Source organism: Patiria miniata, unplaced genomic scaffold (assembly GCF_015706575.1).
Source record: "Patiria miniata isolate m_02_andy unplaced genomic scaffold, ASM1570657v1 HiC_scaffold_1, whole genome shotgun sequence".
Taxonomy (NCBI): Eukaryota; Metazoa; Echinodermata; class Asteroidea; order Valvatida; family Asterinidae; genus Patiria; species Patiria miniata.
Window position 1 is genome coordinate 30,323,016 of NW_024037047.1, and position 20,787 is coordinate 30,343,802.

At 38.1% G+C, this 20,787-nt stretch overlaps 1 protein-coding gene across 1 annotated transcript in view; it reads right to left on the reverse strand.

Moving 5' to 3' along the window:
• LOC119728425 (protein phosphatase 1E-like) overlaps positions 1 to 16,850 on the reverse strand; it is a 29,755-nt gene extending 12,905 nt beyond the window's left edge. Inside the window, exon 1 of the mRNA XM_038200658.1 lies at positions 16,351 to 16,850. Within this exon, the coding sequence (XP_038056586.1) occupies positions 16,351 to 16,526 (176 nt within the window). The 5' untranslated portion in view covers positions 16,527 to 16,850. The remainder of the gene's footprint in view (positions 1 to 16,350) is intronic.
• Positions 16,851 to 20,787: the final 3,937 nt, after the last annotated feature.

Here is a 20,787-nt window from a genome sequence, read left to right on the forward strand (position 1 = left end):
TACAAATACGCATTGAAACTTCGACTAGGTGCACATGTACATGTATGTATACATGTAAATATTCCAAAGTTCAAGACTTGGAATAATCTCTGCTTTGATTGCCCTTTTATGACATTCATGTCATGCGTGTACCCATATCATTAGACACCTATTGTTACAATTATCCAATATCTACACATTGTACAAACACCCTGGGCTAGCCGGCCCTGGCCTGGTCACCATAGCAACAATCAACAAGGGATTTAGGGCTAGACTTGCCCCAAGTCATGCAAGTCCTTTGTGATACAGTGGACATTTCTTGGATTAGTCGGTCATATTGCTATAGTGTAGGCGAGACTTGATCCTACAGTGTACACAAAGTGTTGATAGCAAAATTAAATATTAGGGTGCCGAGACCAGACTTGCATCTTTGCTAAGATGTTTTTTGAGAGTTTCAAGCCCCACTAATTAACCCCAACAGCCCTGAACCCTTCAAAATCCTCTTTGCCAAAGTGGAGGAATTTGGAGGATTGAGGTTACCGGTACATGGCAAAAGTGCATTACTGATTTTGTAGGATGCACTTTGTCAAGGTCTTGGGCTGGACTTTGTGTTGTTTTTGCTCAGCCATGCATAAATGTAGGCCTGGATTATGCTTGAAATCCTCCATAGTGCTCCAGGATGTCACTGGCCAAGCCTCAACATATTGACATACACTGCCGCAGGATTTTGCAGGTTTCAGGCAGTGGTCACCCCTACGCGGACCATATTCAAGAAATAATGTGAGGAATTTGCAGGATTGAGGCTATACATGTATGCTATTTTTCCATGAGGCCAATTGGAGGATTTTGCAGGATTGAGGCTACATCCTAGCAAAAAAGGCCTAGGGAGTTAGGGTTAAAGACTTCAGTGGATTGTCAATCTGTAAATCCTTATTGATTTACATTACACAAGTCCTGTTGACGGACCTGTAATCCTGATGTACATGTATGTACTTGTAATCCTGACGTTCTCTTCAAGACTTCAGATTTGAGGCCTCTGACCTTGGCTCACAATGGGACCATCAAATTAAAGTTCAGAGTTTTGCCATTTAGTATCCATTATCCATTTAGTATCTCGATAAAAAACAGTATGTGATGAATGAAGCCAAAGCCGGAGACAAAGGCAACAATATAAAATATAAATAATAATAATATAATTTTTTTTAAAAATTCAAAATTTCAAAATCCTCCAAACGATCATTGTACAAATGTAATTAATACAATGAGGAATTGCCAATGACACCCAGGAAGCAGTGCAGATGATATCTAGTGTAATCTAGGCATACTTTATGCACAGCTAAGCGTAAATAACACAAGGAGCATCTTAAGACCATTGACACAATGCATCCTCCAAAATCAACTGGCACAAAATGGAATTCATCCTCAATCATTGTTCCAAAATCCTCCAAAACCGCCTGGTTGATTTTGGAGGATTGAGGAGGTACATGTATAGGGTTAAGCCCAATGTTGGTGTTGCTCTACATGTGGGTATCTTTCTCAATCCTGTTGTTTTAGAGCAATCAATGGCACTTCTGCACATTTGACAAACTGTTGCTTGCAATATAAGCGCTGCTATCCAAGATAAGAACTCCTGAACAAAAGACTTGTGCAAGTCCACTGAGGCACAGCACTGACTATGCACTTATTACAGAAACCTTCCCGTACATGTACATGTACTATTAAGGACAGCCTGAATGCATTAAATCAAGCACGAATATGGCACACACAAAAGTGCAACTCTCATTGAAGTAATCTACTGTCGACTTTGTCACATGCTATCTGCCTCAGCAAGATTAGCACCACTTGTATCAGTGAACTTTTCGTACACACGATCTATGGGTGGTGTATTTTTAAAATCCTCGTTCCAAAAAAAGATTCCACTTTAGGATGATTCACACGCATGCATGCAGCTGGCCTCTCAGGGGGATGGGGCAGGAATAAAGTGAAAGGAATAAAGCAAATGTACATGTACATGTAGGTTAAATTCAGATACGAATACGTACATGTACACACATGTACCGGTACGTGTATGTACATGCATTCACATGTATGCAAAAATTATACAACTTCATGTAAATTTCTAGCTGATCAAGTTTTATGAATCACCTCAGGGGACAATTTACAAAATGTACCGGTATATACCAGTATGTACATACATGTACATGTATGTACACATGCAGCTCTGTGATTTTTACAATCGGAATTCTAGTCATAATCCTGTAATCCGATGTACCGGTACCGGTACATATATATACAATTAACTATTCACATACTTATAAGATGGAATTTAAAAAAAAAATATTGGAGAAGGGAAAATTCCACTATTGAACCAATGTAATTAATTTACATGTTTGCATCAATCATCATGCAAACTCAATTTTCAGGATTATTTCACATTAATTGTAATAAAAGTACATGTACATGTATATATTATTAAGGCCAAAATTTAAAATATATATATCAGTTGATCGTCCCTGCCCGCTTCCTTTTTTTGAGGCTGCATCAATTTTTTATTTTTTTTTTTAAATTTCAGGCAAAACATTTTTTTAAGGATGTTTCAGAAGTTCAAATGCTTCTAATAGTTTTTCTAATGTTCAGTAAGCACAGAGGGCTTTGTACTCATCAACTAGTAGACAACTACCCAGAACTATCAAATAAAAAGGGCCTCCCCCTTTTTAAGGCACATATCGTTTTTAAAAAGCTAAAAATGGCTACAAATTGTATTTTAGCCTATTTTGCAATAAAAAAATAACAAATAAAAAGGCCCTCTTCCTCCTCTTTTTGAAAAAAAAACCCAGACGATCAACTGGTGTTTTTTTTTTTACATGGCCTACAATGTAACGTGCATTTAGTACATGTACTCAATATGAGTAAACATGTTATTATGTGCACGTTCATGTTTGGCTTTGTTTATTCCACAAAGATTTGACCAAAACAGCAATATGAATTGATCACACAAACGTAAATATATGCATACACTGTAGTTGAAAACATTTTCTACTCTCACATTTCATTTCTTTATCACAACTCAACCGTGCCACATTTTCCCCTGGACGCTACTCCCCACTCCATTTCAGAAAACCTCCCCATTATCCTCTTCGAGCCTGTGCATATATTGAACTTAAAGAAAAGGTTCCCTGTTGCCCGGAGCGCCTTCTTGCCCTAATAGTAATAAAAAGGACAGTAGAAAATGCATCCCGGAGAGATGTACCGGCAGGGAAAGTCTTGGGACCTGTTTTTATGTAAACTAGGTGTGTGGCTGTGTGCTTGTGTCTATTGTAAACGTACATGTACATGTACAGGAACGCACCTTGTGCATACATGTACATTGTAAATGTACATGTACATGTATGTTAGCTGGTGTACAGAGTACCAACTAGGTCATATCCATCAAGCAATGAGTGTGAGTGCATGTCCATGTTTTTGGCACTGCTGTTGACTACATGTACAAATTATCATGATCTTGACCATGCATTCCATTTGCCCCCCAAAATAAAATTGGCACGATCTGTAGACACATATAATATTTTACACACAAAATGATGTGCCGGTACACATGCATGTAAATATCCACAAGAACAATGCGCATTGTCATTCATGTACATGTACATGTACATGTACAAGTACCGGTATGCAAAACATTGGCATTCTACACACATTTCAAACACAAAATATACATGTACATGTACATGTACATGTGCATGCATACATGTGCATGAATATCCACATGTAACAATGTAAATGTACAGCACAATGTGCATAATTTGTAATTGTACATGTTGCGTACACGTGTGTATACATGTACACATGTACATTGTATTTGCACATGTACATGAACATGTTGTGAACATACACAATTAACGTGCGTAACATCAAATTATTAGATTTTCTGTCAATTAAGAAATCCTTATTATACATGTTCATGTAACAGTAGACCCGTTAACATGCAAACTGTCCATAACATTTTGAAAAGACACATTTTGTGTGATTATGTAAATACAATTGTAGCCATGAATTAAATAAAATACAATGTACATCTTGTGTACATGTACATGTACCGTACGTAGTAAACTGACTTAGAGAAAAGGCATTTACATACCCGGTACGTGTATGAAGGGAATGCCATAGACAGAGTATACACTGCTAGCAGGAAATGTTCCGTTAAAGTACACATGTTGACAGTGCACTGGAAATTTTAAGCAAGAACTTCTCATACATGTACGCATGTTGGACATGAACAGTTGTCACTCCCTGAAATTGGCCCATGATTGTAAGCCTCATCAAAACGAACATGCAATGCGTATTTCTTATTTTGATTATTTAAAAAAAAGGGATGCTTGTTAACGTCATCTCTGTAATTGAAACAAAACAAAAAACCAGGGTCCAAGAAAGTCACTAATATTAAGTGCAATGCAGAGTGTAGCATCTGCCCCCACAGGTTCAATTAATCAGATGGTGGTTTTTTTATGTGACACAAGTACAGCGCTCATTAGCCCCTGTCTGTCCTTTCCTCCAGGTAGAACTGAAGCCCCCAAGTGTCTCATGACAGGCTTCCAATTATTTCACCTCATCTTTATGTGGTACTCAGGGAATAATTATGGTCGTAAATCACCCCCCTCTCTTCAAAAAAAAAGGAGAAATTACTCTTAAATGAGGAACTGCCAATCAGGGGAATTCGAGCCTTCTGCCATGCCTGCGAAACACATGTATGCATGTAATTGAATCTCACTCTAATAACACAATGTGTGTACACACGTACATTCTGTGTGCATGAACATACATGTACATGTACATTGTATTTGTACATGGTACAAACATGAACTTCTCCATGGCATATACATTTGTATTTCATGAGTCCAGTGTACATTTTGATGTTTGTTTTACAGGTTTAATGGAGTACATGTACATGTATGTATACATATACATTTAACCTGTATTTAAGCAAACACCAAAATGTACACTGGACTGGAGAATGAGATGTTCAGACATCAAAATCATGTTGTTTTTTTAAATTCTGTTCATTTTTGTCTGACAGCCATAAGTTTACATACATGTAATTGTGCTGCTTACATGTATATTTCATTTTTGTTCTGAGCAACTTTTGCTTTCTTTGTGCCTAATACATGTACACATGAGTACACATGTACAGCATGCACCGTAAATGGTACACTGAACAAATATAAGAACATTCTGTGGAAATGCATATATACATGCAGCTAAACGTTTGCAGAAGAATTAATAAGATGGAATTTGTGTAAGGATGATGTCAATTCAATATTGGGATTTGCCTTTCATCGAGAAGTTGTTTTCTCACAATCACATGGGACAACACTGAGTATACAGTGTTTATTAAAGGGAAAATACAACATTTGCAAACATCAAAAAAAAAAACTACCAAATTATTTTGAAATACCTTGCTGGACTGTTAGTGAATGACAGTGTAAAGCATCCTGTAAAATCATGGCACCTGGTATACTGTCATTTTCAAGAAAAGTGGTATTTTTGTATCAATTTCCAACGCTGATCGGCCGATCAGCGTTGGAAAAAACTGACTTTTTTTCCTCAAATACTGACCCCAATTGACCATCGCACTTTGACTTGTTTGCAATCGATTACAAACCTATGAACGGGTACGAGCCAGCTAGACTGGTTCCCCTGACCTTACAATTCCCCAATGTATGTAAACTGCTCTGTTTCTTCTTATATGGAGTCAGGGAACCAGACTACAGGAAAATGCTCGTTTTTTCTTGGTTTTTATAGCATTTTCGAACCCAAAACCTCAAAAAAGTCAGTGTAACTACATGTATATTTGCTATATATTTCCAACCCCCCAATTCCATCCATTTCTGAAAATTACAGCAAAAGCAAATGATGTATATTTCCCTTTAAAATACCAGTATTTAAACCCAACATTGAAGTTTGCAGAACAGTTCTTAAACCACATGTTACCATTAAAAAAAGTCAAGTAAATAAGTTTTACTTTCAAATCCCTCCCCTTTTTGGATGCTTTGTCTACAGGGGGTAGACATCTTCTTCTTGCCTTGTCACTTAAATGTAATACAACATTTGCTTATGCTGAAATTTTTAGAAACAGATGGATTTGGGGGTTAGTATTTTATAGCAAATATTGTTACACTGACCCATTCAAAGTTTTGTGTTCATAGATGCTGGAAAAAAACAAACCAAAATACTGTTCTTGTAGTTCCCTGACCCTACTTCAGACGAAAGGGAGCAATTTATAGACGTCTGGGAATTGTCAGGTCAGGGAACCAGACTAGCTGGCTTACACCCCTTCACAGATGGGTAACTGATTATTAACAAAATGTGGACTAACTAAATTCGGTAAATTGGGAGCAGTATTTGAAAAAAAGTCAGTTTCCTTCCAACAATGGTCGGCCGGACCATCATTGGAAATGGATACAATAATTCCACTTTTCTTGAAAAAGTCAGCACACCAACTACCATGATTTCACGGGATGCTTGAGACTATTATTCACTTACAGTCAAGTAAGGTAGTTCATAATAATTTGGTAGTTTTGTTTTTTGTTGTTTGCAAATGTTGTTTATTGCCTTTAAGGACAGTGCTAAGGACAAGGCTATTGTGAATGCTTAGAGTGAGAGGTACATGTACATGTACATTGTACATGTACATGTATGTACTGTTCATACTTGAATGACAGGTTCACTAAGGTCACTAAAAGAAACACATAGAGGATTGGCCTTAGGTCTATTGATCCACAGATCTTGGGCTGTATTCCATGGTCATCACTCAACAACATGCAGTTTCCATTTTTATCTGTTTGCAAATCAAGATAAAAATCACCAATACATGTACCGGTATGTAGTTCACCCTGAATATTGATCATGTGCCTCCTTATCTGCATCTGCTGGGATCTTCTAAGTTCTAGGCAAATGCGCATTTCACAGTATTGCCACGTACATGTACATGTACAGTGTGCACACATAAATGCGTATTCCTGTATAAATACATACATGTACATGTACATGTTCATGTACACGTATTCCTACCGCCACTGTTACACAAGTACATTTTGCACATTGTGTATAGTTAGCAGTTCTGTCCTCCAAAATGTTTACTTTCCCATTGTTGGACATGTACAGATACCAGTACGTGTTTTGTAAACACCTATCAGTATATGTAACAGTACCGGTATGTGCGATCTGCAAATAGTACACTTTTTTCATGTACATATATACCTGTAAATGTACCGGTATGTACATGTACAATGTATGTCAGCCATTCCATCGTTACTCACGTGACAATTCTACAAAAAACTCACTTTCAATTGTACGGCAATTCTTGTTTTCAGCAACTACATGTAATTCAGCATAGGTATCAGTTAGGTACACATACGCAAATGTACATTTATAGGCAGTAAAATTTCAGGTAAAAGTGTTGACAAACTGCTACCGTATTTTCTGAGAGATGACGATTTATTCCGTGAGCCTCGTGTGACAGGCTACTGACAGAGGGTTTTGACAACAACTCATCCTTTGCCCTTTCGAAGAATACTACAAGTTAGATCTGAGTTATACCTGACGAACTGGGAACCCAATACCCTCATCACTCTATGAATAAAAGCTGCATTAACCCTAACGTACCTGAATCCATCAAAATCCACACCCCTGTTTCGGGGGATTTCGGTGGATTCGGGATACCTCCATATTGTTACAAACTGGGGGATTTTGATGGATTCAGGATTGTAAGCCAGCGAAACTGCAGAATTTTGATGGATTCAGGATACCTCTATATTGAGCTTTTGGGGGACTTTCACGGATTCAGGATCTCAACAGATTTACTCCCGCCTAACTGGTGGATTCTGATGGACTCACTGGCCACCAACATTTTTTTGTATGGCAAAATTGATGGATTTTGGCGGATTCAGGATACTTTCTAGTAAAAGAGCCCAAGGGGTAAGGGTTAATTTAAATCTCCTTTGTCATAATAACAACAGCCTCGTACATTACATACCAGTATGCAAGTATGTGACTCGTGTGACAAGCAGTGTTACTTGCGTGACATTGTAGCTTATAGCCTTAACAAACTTGTATAATCTGAATTTGATGAACTGCAACATAATAAAACATAAATATGTAACTTTTAAAAAGCAGAGATCCCTCAAAATAGTGTATTAATCTAAAATGTGTACGCCGGTATCAAATGTGCATGCATGGCCGAAAAACAATACAAAAGCCACTATTGAAAACTGCTTCATGTACATGATTTTTAATTTGTTGCGGAAGACTATCTGCTGATCTATGATTTCATGGAAAAGTTTGGGACGAGGAAATGATTTAACTAAAAATTCAACCACAAGGTTAAAGGGAAAATACAACATTTGCAAACATCAAAAAATAAAACTACCAAATCATTTTGAAATACCTTGCTGGACTGTTACTGTTAGTGAATGACAGTGTAAAGCATCCTGTAAAATCATGGCACCTGGTATACTGTCATTTTCAAGAAAACTGCTATTTTTGTATCAATTTCCAACGCTGATCGGCCGATCAGCGTTGGAAAAAACTGACTTTTTTTCAAATACTGGCCCCAATTGACCATCGCACTTGTTTGCAATCGATTACACACCTATGAACGGGTGACAAGCCAGCTAGACTGGTTCCCTGACCTTACAATTCCCCAATGTATGTATACTGCTCTGTTTCTTCTTATATGGAGTCAGGGAACCAGACTACAGGAAAATGATTGTTTTTCTTGGTTTTTATAGCATTTTCGAACCCAAAACCTCAAAAAAGTCAGTGTAACTATATTTGCTATATATTTCCAACCCCTCAATTCCATCCATTTCTGAAAATTACAGCAAAAGCAAATGATGTATATTCCCTTTAAAGTAATCATGTATACAAGCACACCCACGTTATAATCCAACTTTCCAAGAACTTCCCAACTAAATGACTGATAATCCCCAGCCGGTTAAACAAGAGGATTAATAAACAACCCCTTCAGGTTTCTGATCAGGCCACTATTTTGTATTCCGTCCGTCCTAGATCAGTCCCACGCATATTGCGATGGACTCCACAGATCAAGTGACACATGCAGTGAATCTCAATTGATACACATGTAGCTTGTATTGCTGACTGGATAGAATGTGTGGATGCTATGGGATGTGGAATTCGCTGTCTTCCATTCATCAAGAAATTTACTAAAAAAATAATGAATTGTATGCATGCACATGTACCCCACTGATGGTGTACCACATGTACATGTACACCACCCCCTCAATATGCAAGCATGTTCTGCATCACATAAAATCCTACTGAGGCAAAATGAGGAATGTCCCCCAAAACCTTGATTTGAGTAATTGACGCCTTAAGTCGGACATAGTAGAAAAATCATGTCAAAATTGATACTGTTTTTTTTTCTATTTTTGAGTAGTCAAAGTATCCAAGATTCACACTATGCATTTTCGTTGGACAAAAATACCCCCAAAAGTGTAAAAAGTGAATAACGTTTATCACTGCAGTTGGCGGCGCAATGCGTATCTTTTTTTTCAAAGCCGCTTTTCTCGAAATGAGGTTGGCGAAGATTGGCGGGACACTGTTGAAGTTGCTGTGGCAAATTTTTGGAATAAATTCAGCTACAGAAATAAATTTGGTATCATTGGAAAGCCAATGATTTGCGCTTTAACATGATGTACATAACTTGAAAAGTCAAGGGTGGGGGTTATTCCTCATTATGCTATGGCAGGTCACAAATGTACATGTACCGGTACCTGTAGTACAAAACTGTACATGTGTACATGACTTGTACATAAACGTAACCAGTAGGATAATTTATAGTGTAGCTGTAGAAATGGTATAAATGTTGAAAAAAATGCTAAATTTCAATAATCTTGCAAGACAATGCAAGAAAGTTTTTTTCTTAACCTGGACTAATTATGCCCTTCAATACATCAATATCAACATGGTTTGTGTATATTCTTGTCCAAAATACCAATCATAAACATTATGCATAATATACACGTAAACAATTATAATTATTATGGCGTTGAAATGGTTTCCTTGAAGTTTGATTAATGTTATTAACAAAAAAATTACTAAATCATGGACTTTCTTCATACATGAACCAGTGCTTAAGAAACAACATGTATGGGTACAAGGAATTCAGCACATGTCATGAGAAGAAAGGTCCCCTAACCAACTCTGCAACAATCACCATGCGCAACAAAAAAAAGTAATGCAAGTGGGTGCATGAAATTTGTACAAGCAATTCGGTTAGCTGGGGAAGTCGAGTGCTCGACACACACACACCAAAGCCCTGACCTGATCTGTATCAAATGTACACTGGCTGCCAACTTCCCTGGATTTTTCCAGGGAAGCCCTGTTATATTTACATAAGGGGCAATGGGTAAAACCGCAATGCAACATCCTGGCTCGGCATTTACTGAAAACGTGCATGTTGGATTGGCAGGGCATGTCTCTGGGCCAGGATTTTGTGCTTGCGTACCCGGTTCATATGGAGGGTAGAAAAATGGTCAGGATTAACATCGTTGCAGAGTCGCACTAAATTATGCAAATTTATCTCTTTTTTTGTCAGATTGGATTACAGCTTGCGAATGCATACATGTACATGTACGGTACGCTAAGCATTTGCACACTGTATGCATGTGAGTGGACAATGTGATCGTTAACCCTAACCGCCCGGAATCCTTCAAAATCCTCTTTGCCAAAGTGGAGGAATTTGGAGGATTGAGGTTACATGGCAAAAGTGTGTTACTGATTTCACTTTGTCAAGATCTTGGGCCGGACCTTGTGTTGTTTTTGCTCAGCCATGCATAAATATAGACCTGGATTACGCTTGAAATCCTCCGTACTGCTCCAGGATGTCACTGGCCAAGCCTCAACATATTGACAGTCACTGACGCTGGATTTTGCAGGATTCAGGCAGTAGTTACCCCTCCACGGACCATAATCAAGAAATAATGGAGGAATTTGCAGGATTGAGGCTACCGGTATATGCTATTTTTTCCAAGAGGCCAACTGGAGGATTTTGCAGGATTGAGGCTACATCCTAGCAAAAAGGCCTAGGGAGTTAGGGTTAAAAAAATACAGGATGTGGTTTTCTTTGAGGGAACATACTGGTAGCTAAAACTAAAACTTCATATTCATCGTACATACTGAATTTGGTTGATCAATACATTGAGGAAGAGCCTGCCAACTGCAAAAAGAGCACTTGTATATGAGACAAAACTACGCATTAGGCTAGGCCAACTCAAACAAGTTTGGAGTGGATAACTGTACGATTCAGTCCAGGAGTCACAAGTGTGTTCAAAATTTATTCAAAATTTCTCCTACTGGCAAACCCCCCCCCCCCCCCAATAAAAAAAACACACCTTCAAATTCAATGGAACAAACTGTAGTACTGAATCACCAATGCAAGGCTACACAGAGGTGTGTATGCTGTTTAACGGCTTATTTTCAATCTGATTCTTCAAAGAATTTTCACATCTTTCAACTCAGGTTAATGCAGGGTTCGACTTTATCGGTAGCCAAATGCTAGTCAAACTGCGGTGGGCTAGTCACAACTATTCCTTAGGTAGCATGGCCGGCGAGTCAAAATTATTGGGCTACGGCAAAGATAAAAAGACAGGAAGAAATAAATCATTAAATTCAGAAAGCAAACCTGTATCAATTTGTGTCTAATGTTATTAAATGTTTAGTGATAAATTATTAGATGTGTTTATTAGAAAAACTGACAAGATTGCCCGAGGATACACGTTTTACACATTGTTGTTCATGAGACTTTATAAAAGAAAAACATGCCGGCCAGTGAAAATAGCCAGGCTGGCTAGTGAAAAAAAAAAGTTACGGTCAAATCCTGGTTAATGTTGGCTAATTGGTTGATGCTGCCTAAGTAGTACTGACTCAACGTAGAATCAGCTAAACTACAAACAGAAGATAGAGTTCCCTCAAAAATCACCAGATGCCGTATCTGATAGTACACTATTTTGTTCAATTGTGCCACAGAGTCGCTGAGATCCTGTACATGTACTAAACTTCAAGGAAGCCTTCTTCACATGACTCGCTAGTGACCCATAGCATGACTGACTACAGGAAATGTGACGAAGACGGCCGGGCCACCGCGGTGTGAAGAGGTCTAACCCCCCATTCATTATCACTTTGCCTCACTCATCCAAATCAGATCGGACAGGTGACTGCTTAACAGGTGTCCAACGTGTATGAGTATGCACATTCATCAATATTGTTATGAATGTAAATGTTGTGATACATACATGGTACATGTACATGTATACTGTACATGGCACCAGTACATGTAAATGTACATTTACCTTGAACCCAATATGATCCAAATCTTTTCCAAATGGAAAAAACCTTTGAGACAAATTCTAACACTAAGGCCCAGAACAAACAAAAAACAACTTTCTCGTCTGGGCTTTTTGAAAAAGTGAGGGGAGGAAGCCCCTCCCCCTCTCAAAGATGGCAGATTTTCCAAGATGGCAGATGGATTCTTCCATTTTCTCGACTCTTTTGCTGAATACAAAATTGTGTCTAAAATGGCCCTCACCCTTTCTACATAGCTACAATTTCGTTGGAAATAAATAAAAAGACAATGTATTGACAAAATCTGCAACACATATTGCAAATGTATGAATACAAAATTTTAAGATGGGTGGAAAAAAGGAAGCGGGCGGGGATTAGAAACTGGTCTAATTTTTGTTACTTGGCCCAAGTTGCATGTACTTGGTTCCTTTCCCAGATTCTGTGAACTTGTGAAGTTGATGATGAATTCCAATCACCACCAGTACATGTACTTGTACACGTATACACAGTAAAGAATGGCTGCCATCAAGAGCTTATTTGATGCTTCTTGTGTATGGCGTACTGGTATTTCGATTAAAAATACATGTAACATGGTATCAAATGACTGAGAAAAACAATTGAATACACATTTAACAATAACATACGTGTACATACACCGTATGGTACAATGTACAAAATGTAAATAATGAACAGACAAGTTTGGTGAATTGTGGGCAGTACTGAAATCTCTTGGTAATTTTAAAATAAATGTGTATCAGCTAAAATCAATTCCAGCCAGGTTAATGCAGGGGGCGTTTAAGGAAACAAAATGAATTGACATTTTAGTACTCATGCCTAGGAGAAGGAAACTCGCGCGATTTATGTCTACACATACATACTCCTGCTACATTGTACATTGTACAGTGTACATAAACAATAAGCATGATAGGGCTGTCCAGTTTCGAATAATATAGTATTCGATTACTTGAAACTGCACTTGATTGCATATTCGAATATTCGAAACTTGTCGATCAAGTTTTACACACGCCAGCTGAAGCTGCCTTCCTCGCTGGTCAAAAGTTGCATACAAAGCACGCCGGTTAAAAATTGCATGCAATGATATTGCAGTACCGGTAAGTACTGTATAGCCATGGAGGTACATTGTAGGTCCAGGGACTTTATCCAGCTAAAAGAATGGGACCAATAAATACATGTACATGTCGACAAGAAAGTTACCGTCGACAAAAAAGTATCATCTGACAATAAAAACGCAACTTCACCATTAACCCTAACCCACCTCACTCCTCCAAAATCCTCCTGGCGGTTTTGGAGGATTCTAGAGGATTGAGGATGAATGGTGATTGAATCAAATGAGGATTCTGGAGGATTGAGGATGAATGGTGATTGAAGCACATGAGGATTTTGGAGGATTGAGGATGAATGGTGATTGAAGCACAAGAGGATTTTGGAGGATTGAGGATGAATGCATTTTGAGGCAGGACTGTCTGATGATTTTGAAGGATTTGGCGTTGGTTATCCTTCATTTAAACACGAGTGCAAAGTTTTGGGATGAGGAGGATTTTGGAGGATTGAGGATGAATGCATTTTGAGGCAGGACTGTCTGACAATTTTGAAAAATTTAGGAGGAGTTGCAAAATTTTGGGCCTAGGAGGTTACTCCACAGTCACGTGCGCACGTGCATGGTTTTCTATTTTCGAATATTCAAACCGGCAAAAAGCTATTTGAATATTCCATTGATGATCAACAGTATATTCAGTACAGCCATAGTTATAGCAACAACTGACAGTTGAACAATTAAACTGTAAGTGACAGTAGCATCAGACACTAAGCACCATTCTCCAGGATTTCACCCTCATTCATTATGCATATAAGACCATTCACGGATCGTCAGTTACATGTATACTGACGGCCATTGTTCAACTCTAATAGCCTTGATCAGTGTGTGCTCAATCATCCATTCACTTTAATGAGCTCCAAATTGTGTCTCAATAAATAAGGAATTAATGACAAGGCTTTACGATGAGTACAATGGTGCTTGAACAGAGCCGTTTGACATGAGAGTGTTCTGACAGACAGACCTATCAGTATCAGCTAAACCTGTTAATAACGAAGTAAAATCAGTATGGCAATAAAACTAACTCACATGGCATTTTGCCAGGAGGCTTTTTGAAACTCACAGACTCCTCCAGTGTGGAAAACCAATTAAGATACATTCTCTGAAGTACAATTTTCAAGTAACAGTTGCCAAACTCTAGCACCTTGAATGCTCCAAAACCTTGTGTTTATTGTATTCGATATTGAAGGATTTGAGGTGATTTAAACTCAGGCAGTGGCTAAATACGGAAAAGGTATCATGTTTTTTTCAATGGTTGTTGTTATAAGTGGGAACATAACAAATGTTGCAAATATATTTAAGGGTTTAAAAGATTGAAGTGCTTCGACAGATCAGTAGGATAGCAATGCGTTTTGGAGTGCCAAAGGTGCAGGATTTGAATGTCAGTGTGAACTTTTTCATTTTCACCAAATCAATATTTTCAAATGCTACTTTTTATTGTAGTACATAAAATTTTCTTTTGGACTCATGGACTACTGTGGGATTTTTTTTTTTTTATGAAAAGTCAAGTCCGAGAAGCATTCTCTGGCAACTGATGCATGCGCAATGGTTGACTTCCATAAACATACCAACAGTGTGACACTTAAAGGGAAAATACAACATTTCCAAACATCAAAAAATAAAACTACCAAATCATTTTGAAATACCTTGCTGGACTGTTAGTGAATGACAGTATGAAGCATCCTGTAAAATCATGGCACCTGGTATACTGTCATTTTCAAGAAAAGTGGTATTTTTGTATCAATTTCCAACGCTGATCGGCCGATCAGCGTTGGAAAAAAACTGGCTTTTTTTTCAAATACTGGCCCCAGTTGACCATCGCACTTGTTTGCAATCGATTACACACCTATAAACGGGTACAAGCCAGCTAGACTGGTTCCCTGACCTTACAATTCCCCAATATATGTAAACTGCTCTGTTTCTTCTTAGATGGAGTCAGGGAACCAGAATACAGGAAAATGATTGTTTTTCTTGGTTTTTATAGCATTTTCGAACCCAAAACCTCAAAAAAATCAGTGTAACTATATTTGCTATATATTTCCAATCCCCCTATTCCATCCATTCCTGAAAATTACAGCAAAAGCAAATGATGTATATTCCCTTTAAGGTTAATACAATTTTATTGAGCATGAAAATGAAACGGATACACACTTGAATGAACTTGATTTTACAACACAAATATGGCATCATTCTGGACGACGGATTAATAAAATAATAATGATTTGGCTTAAATTCTAAAATATACAGGCATGCAACTGGGAAATCACAAAAAAAGAGGAAATTCAAATTTGTCCCAGATTTTGTACAGTGTTTTTCTATTTTCAATGGCACACATGGGAATTAAAAAAAGAGGAAATCAGCTGATCCGAGGAAAAGTTGCATGCCTGATATTATATAAAGTAAAAAGAATGAATTAGGCCTAGCCTACCATCACTGAGGATGCTGTCTGGTGAGAAAAAAAATAGTCTCACTGAGTCACTCTCTCAGACTCAGAACTTAAGTACATGTAAAATGTTTACAAAATCTCATGATTTGTAAAACATATTAAAAGCAAGACACAATTCACAATCAATACTGTTCATTAATAATAGCAAGCAAGAAGTGATGGATGGTGTTCATATCATGTTAAGGCAATATAACAAATAAGAAGATTGTACTGAAATACACAACATAGCCTACATGTACATGGCATATCCATGGCATATCATAACTGGTAAAGGCAATAATGAGCAACAAATAAAACACGAAGTTCAACAAAAAGGGGGCTAGATTATCGACCTTTCTACAGATTAAAGCTCGCGCTGTCTTCTGTAACATGCAACACAGACAAGAGAAAATCCAGCTCTTGTCTAAGGGCGGTAGCTACTGCTCACGAGAAAAGAAACTGGGCAACTCACTTTTGGCCGACGAGGCAGTTGGTGACCCATTCTAAACATTCGCCCTCGATCTCTTCTCTCGTCATGTGGCACGTTAGGCTAGAAAACGGCAAGTTGTCCGTGCCCGCGTGAGTCGAGCTAAACTCCTCCAAAAACTTCTTGAAGTTGGCCACGTCTAGGCGTGGGTCGGCACCCATCTTGGGAAAGGGTTACAAAGGCTCTGCAAAGTGCAGAGTTTGGGTGCTGTGAAGATTTTTTGGGGTCGTACTCGGGGTTTTCAGTCAACGATATTCTGCACACTGTGCATGCATCACACATTACACTAGTCTATAGTGCGTCCTCGTCGTATGCGCTATGCACGCGCATATGGCATGACATAGCGTCGGTCACGTACTACGATCGGGTCAAGTGTGACGTCACACCATTGCCTCCAGTTCTAGTTATTTATGTGTCCCAAAATCGAGATGTACGATAAAGATTTCGGGATTTCATGCTTGAGTGATTTCGCCAAAATGAAATCTAACTGTACTTGAATTTTTAAGATGTTCTTAAATGATGTCTGCCGTTGCCACAGCAACGTAGTTTAAATGTCGTTTTTACACAATGTTAACTCACACTATGTATTTTACTCAGCATTGAAGTGCCGTCTTAATGATGTCTGCCGTTGCCTCAGCAACGTAACAAGTATCCTCTTAACTCTGAACAACAAAATAAGAACGGACGTAAACATCAACGTCCATCCCCCCCCCCCAAAAAAAAACACTCTTGAATGATTGTTTTCTTTCGATCGAGACCATTTCTGACAGAATAGTTTCACAGGGTATTTGATACCAGTACTATCTTCACTTTGAGCAAAGGTTTAAAGGGAATATACAACATTTGCAAACATCAAAAAATTTAAACTACCAAGTTTTTACGAAATACCTCACTAGGATGTTGGTAAATGACAGTCTAAAGCAACCTGTAAAATTATGGCACCTGGTGTGAAGTCATTTTTAAGAAATTGTATTTTTGTATACATTTCCAACACTGGTCGGCCGACCACCGTTGGAAAAACCTAACTATTTTTCGACTACTGCTCCAAATTTATCTTTTTTTCAGTCCAATTTTATTTTTTTGCTGTTGGTTACATGTTTATGAACAGGTGCAGGCCAGCTAGACTGGATCCCCTTACCTTACAATTTTCTGGCATCTGTAAATTGATCCATTTTATCTTTAGTGGAGTCAGGGAACCAGACTACTTGAACATGTTTGTTTTTCTTGGTTTTCCAGCATTTTCGAACACAAAATTTCAAACATGTCAGTGTAACAATATTTGATCTATTATACTAACCCCTCAAATAGTTCATTTCTGAATATAACAGCAACAGCCAATGATGTACATTCCCTTTAATTTCTGATTGAATCAGTAGGTTTGTTTCCTGGGTTACCGATGTTCAGATATTATTTTAAATAACTGGCTTTATGTTGATGGGAGGGGGTTGTTTTTCAAACCTGTTTATTAGCTTATTGCCCGTGTCTTTATACATGTACATGTACTATTTCATTCCCCGCAAGCTCACCACCTGGGTAAAATATTATGAATGTTATGTAGCGCCCTCTGTTGGACTCTGATTAATCCAACTCCCCCAACTCCCTAGGGGGTTTGTAAAATCGTATTAAAATTGGAGGATTCTGGACTGTTAGGGATAGCTATTCCTTATGACAACAATAACATTAAACTCTAAGAATTTGGGACTTTTGGGACCAAACAATAAAAAATTGTAGTTACTTTGTATGCTGCACTTGAATGCCTGGAATAGCAAAAATAAATTGCCCCAAAATTCACTTAACATTTTTTGAATTTATTTAGTTAGTTGTACCTTAATTTACACAATTTTTTTTTACACTGAAAATTAAATGGATTGCAGAAAGTCAGCCACTCAATCCAAATCAGCATGTCCCCAGATATTCAGACGACTGTCTATAAGGCCAAAAAAAAAAAAATATTCGGTCTCTGGTCAAGACCAAAGTTCCGGAATTGACGAATTTTTTTCTTTTTTTTTCTTTTTTTTCTCCTTTTCTTCAAGCTTGGATTGTACAGACAAGGTGGGGTACTATTTTGCTTTTTTGGTGTCCTCATGTACATTGGTGTCCTCCATAATTTGCCTTGGTGCTCTCGATCATTTGCCTTGGTGCAATTTCCCATTCCTTGGTGCTCTTTGGTAAAAAAAAATTGAGGAGGTGCGGCAATAGAGGGCGCTGTTGGAGCTACCGCGGAACATTTTGGAAAAAAAAAAGATTGACGCGCATGATTAAAATCGACGCGCGCGCTGACCAGAGACCGACTTATTTTTTTTTTGTGGCCTAAAATGAAAACTGCAATATCTAGTTCGAATAAAAAATTGCAAAGGTCAAGCATGGGGTCAAGTGCATCGTAACCAAATTCCACAAGATAGAACACTTGAAGTATAAGTTGAAAAAAAATCAATCAGGACCTTCTTTCGTCTTTCTCACCCAAAAATATACGAGGCCTCTAAAAAAAAATAAAACTTCCCGACACCGATGCAACACTCATAGATTTAATAAAAAACTTTATTTTAGCTTTTCAAAACAATATACATGTATACTGGGTGTTTGCATTTTATGACTTTTAAATTTATGCCGCACAAAACCCTGTAGTGTAGTGTGATGTACAAAAAATCTAAAGATCCATTCATTTTGGCATGTTATGTTCATTATACTTTTGACACCATCACCAAGGTAAACAGGGCTAAAAAAACACACCTCAATAACTTCAAAGAATGATCAAGCATGATTCTATTTCTTTGATGACAGCATGTGAGGTCAGGTGATCAGTGATGTAGTGCCTTGATGCTGGGCCTTGGCCTTAAGGCTGCCTTAAGGCTGGATTTTAGGGCCTTGGCCTTGGCCTCGAGGCTTGAGGGCAAAAGCCTTGGCCTTGGCCTTGAGGGATCAGAGCCTTGCAATTTTGAGTCAAGGCTCTTCAAGGCCCATAGATTTTTGCATTTTCCAGATAAATCATAAATCTGTTTGAAATTTTGCTGTTACCAATTTAATCGTGTTACCATGGAGGAGGGAAGCACCCTATAGATTTGTGTGTTGGGCACACTTCCATATTTATAGCATCATATTTTGTTACCATTGTAGTAGATTTGCTGCAACAATATTCTGTACACTTGTTGGGCTAATGAGATGATCACTTAAATTGTATACAATTATGGAATAGATCTGATTGGTTGTATATGTCTCCCTGATAAGTGCTAAAGATTTGCATGTATCTGTTTTAGATAATGCTAATTATTTCCGACCATGTTGGCCCAGCAAATAAAAATTTCCCAAATCAGTTTCTTGGATCCCCCTTTTGTTACACTCGGGAGAATTGTGCGTCAATATATCATTATTTTGTTTTAGTTAAACCATATTCAAGAAGACCTGAACTTATACTTTAATCGATACAATGCAGTCATAAAACAGTGTACGCGAGCATGTTGATTGCAATTAAAGACAAATAGTTCTTCTTAATGAGCGATTCGTGATGATGTGTCATGTGACTATAATTAGTTCTATATTAGTGGTCATTTTATAAAACAGGGCTGGCCTTGGCCTTAGCCTTGATGGTTAAGCCTTGGCCTTGGCCTCAAGGCTTGAGGGTCAAAGCCTTGGCCTTGGCCTTGAGGGTCAAAGCCTTGGCCTTGAGGGTCAAAGCCTTTGCTCCAACACTGCAGGTGATCCTATTTCCTTCAAGGTTCAATAGAGGGCGCTATTGCCAATCTCCAAGTGTTCTTCAATTGAGTTGGCCCATTTTCGAAAAAGGGGTTTGCGTCGAATATCACAGTAGCATGTCAATGTAAAAACAAACAAAGCCAAAGCCTCAGCGATTCCGTTGTAGCCTTAAATACTACCCACTAAATCATAGTAAATCCTTATACTCATAGTGCTTTTTGCTTACTAATGACCATTATACATGTAAATCAATATAAAAATCATGGAAATATTTTTTTGGGATAACATTCCTCCCGTTTCTTTTTTAATTTATTTGAAGCAAATGCAATCCTGAGAACTTAATCTCAGTTGCAAAAACATATTATCGCATAGTGTTGTACATACAGTGTATGGTTAAGTATACAGTAAAACCCCCTATAACGAACATTGCGGGATCCACAGAAATTGTTTGTACAATGTAATATTTAGCGATCGTTCAGCATAGCGATTTTTAAGCTGCCGGTGCTCCGGTACTCACTTTCAACAAAAAGCGCCCCTTAGAACTTCACCATGCAGTCCCTGGTCGTTACTAAAAGATGACTTTGAACACGTACCAACTATTGAATAATGAAATTACACAATTTTTGAGCTTACTACCTACAGCAATGGGTGGCTTTCCCCTTACATTCCTTGGGAAAATAATAGCCACTTGTCGCTCTTCTGTTGACATTTTTCAACAACAACAATCGGTAC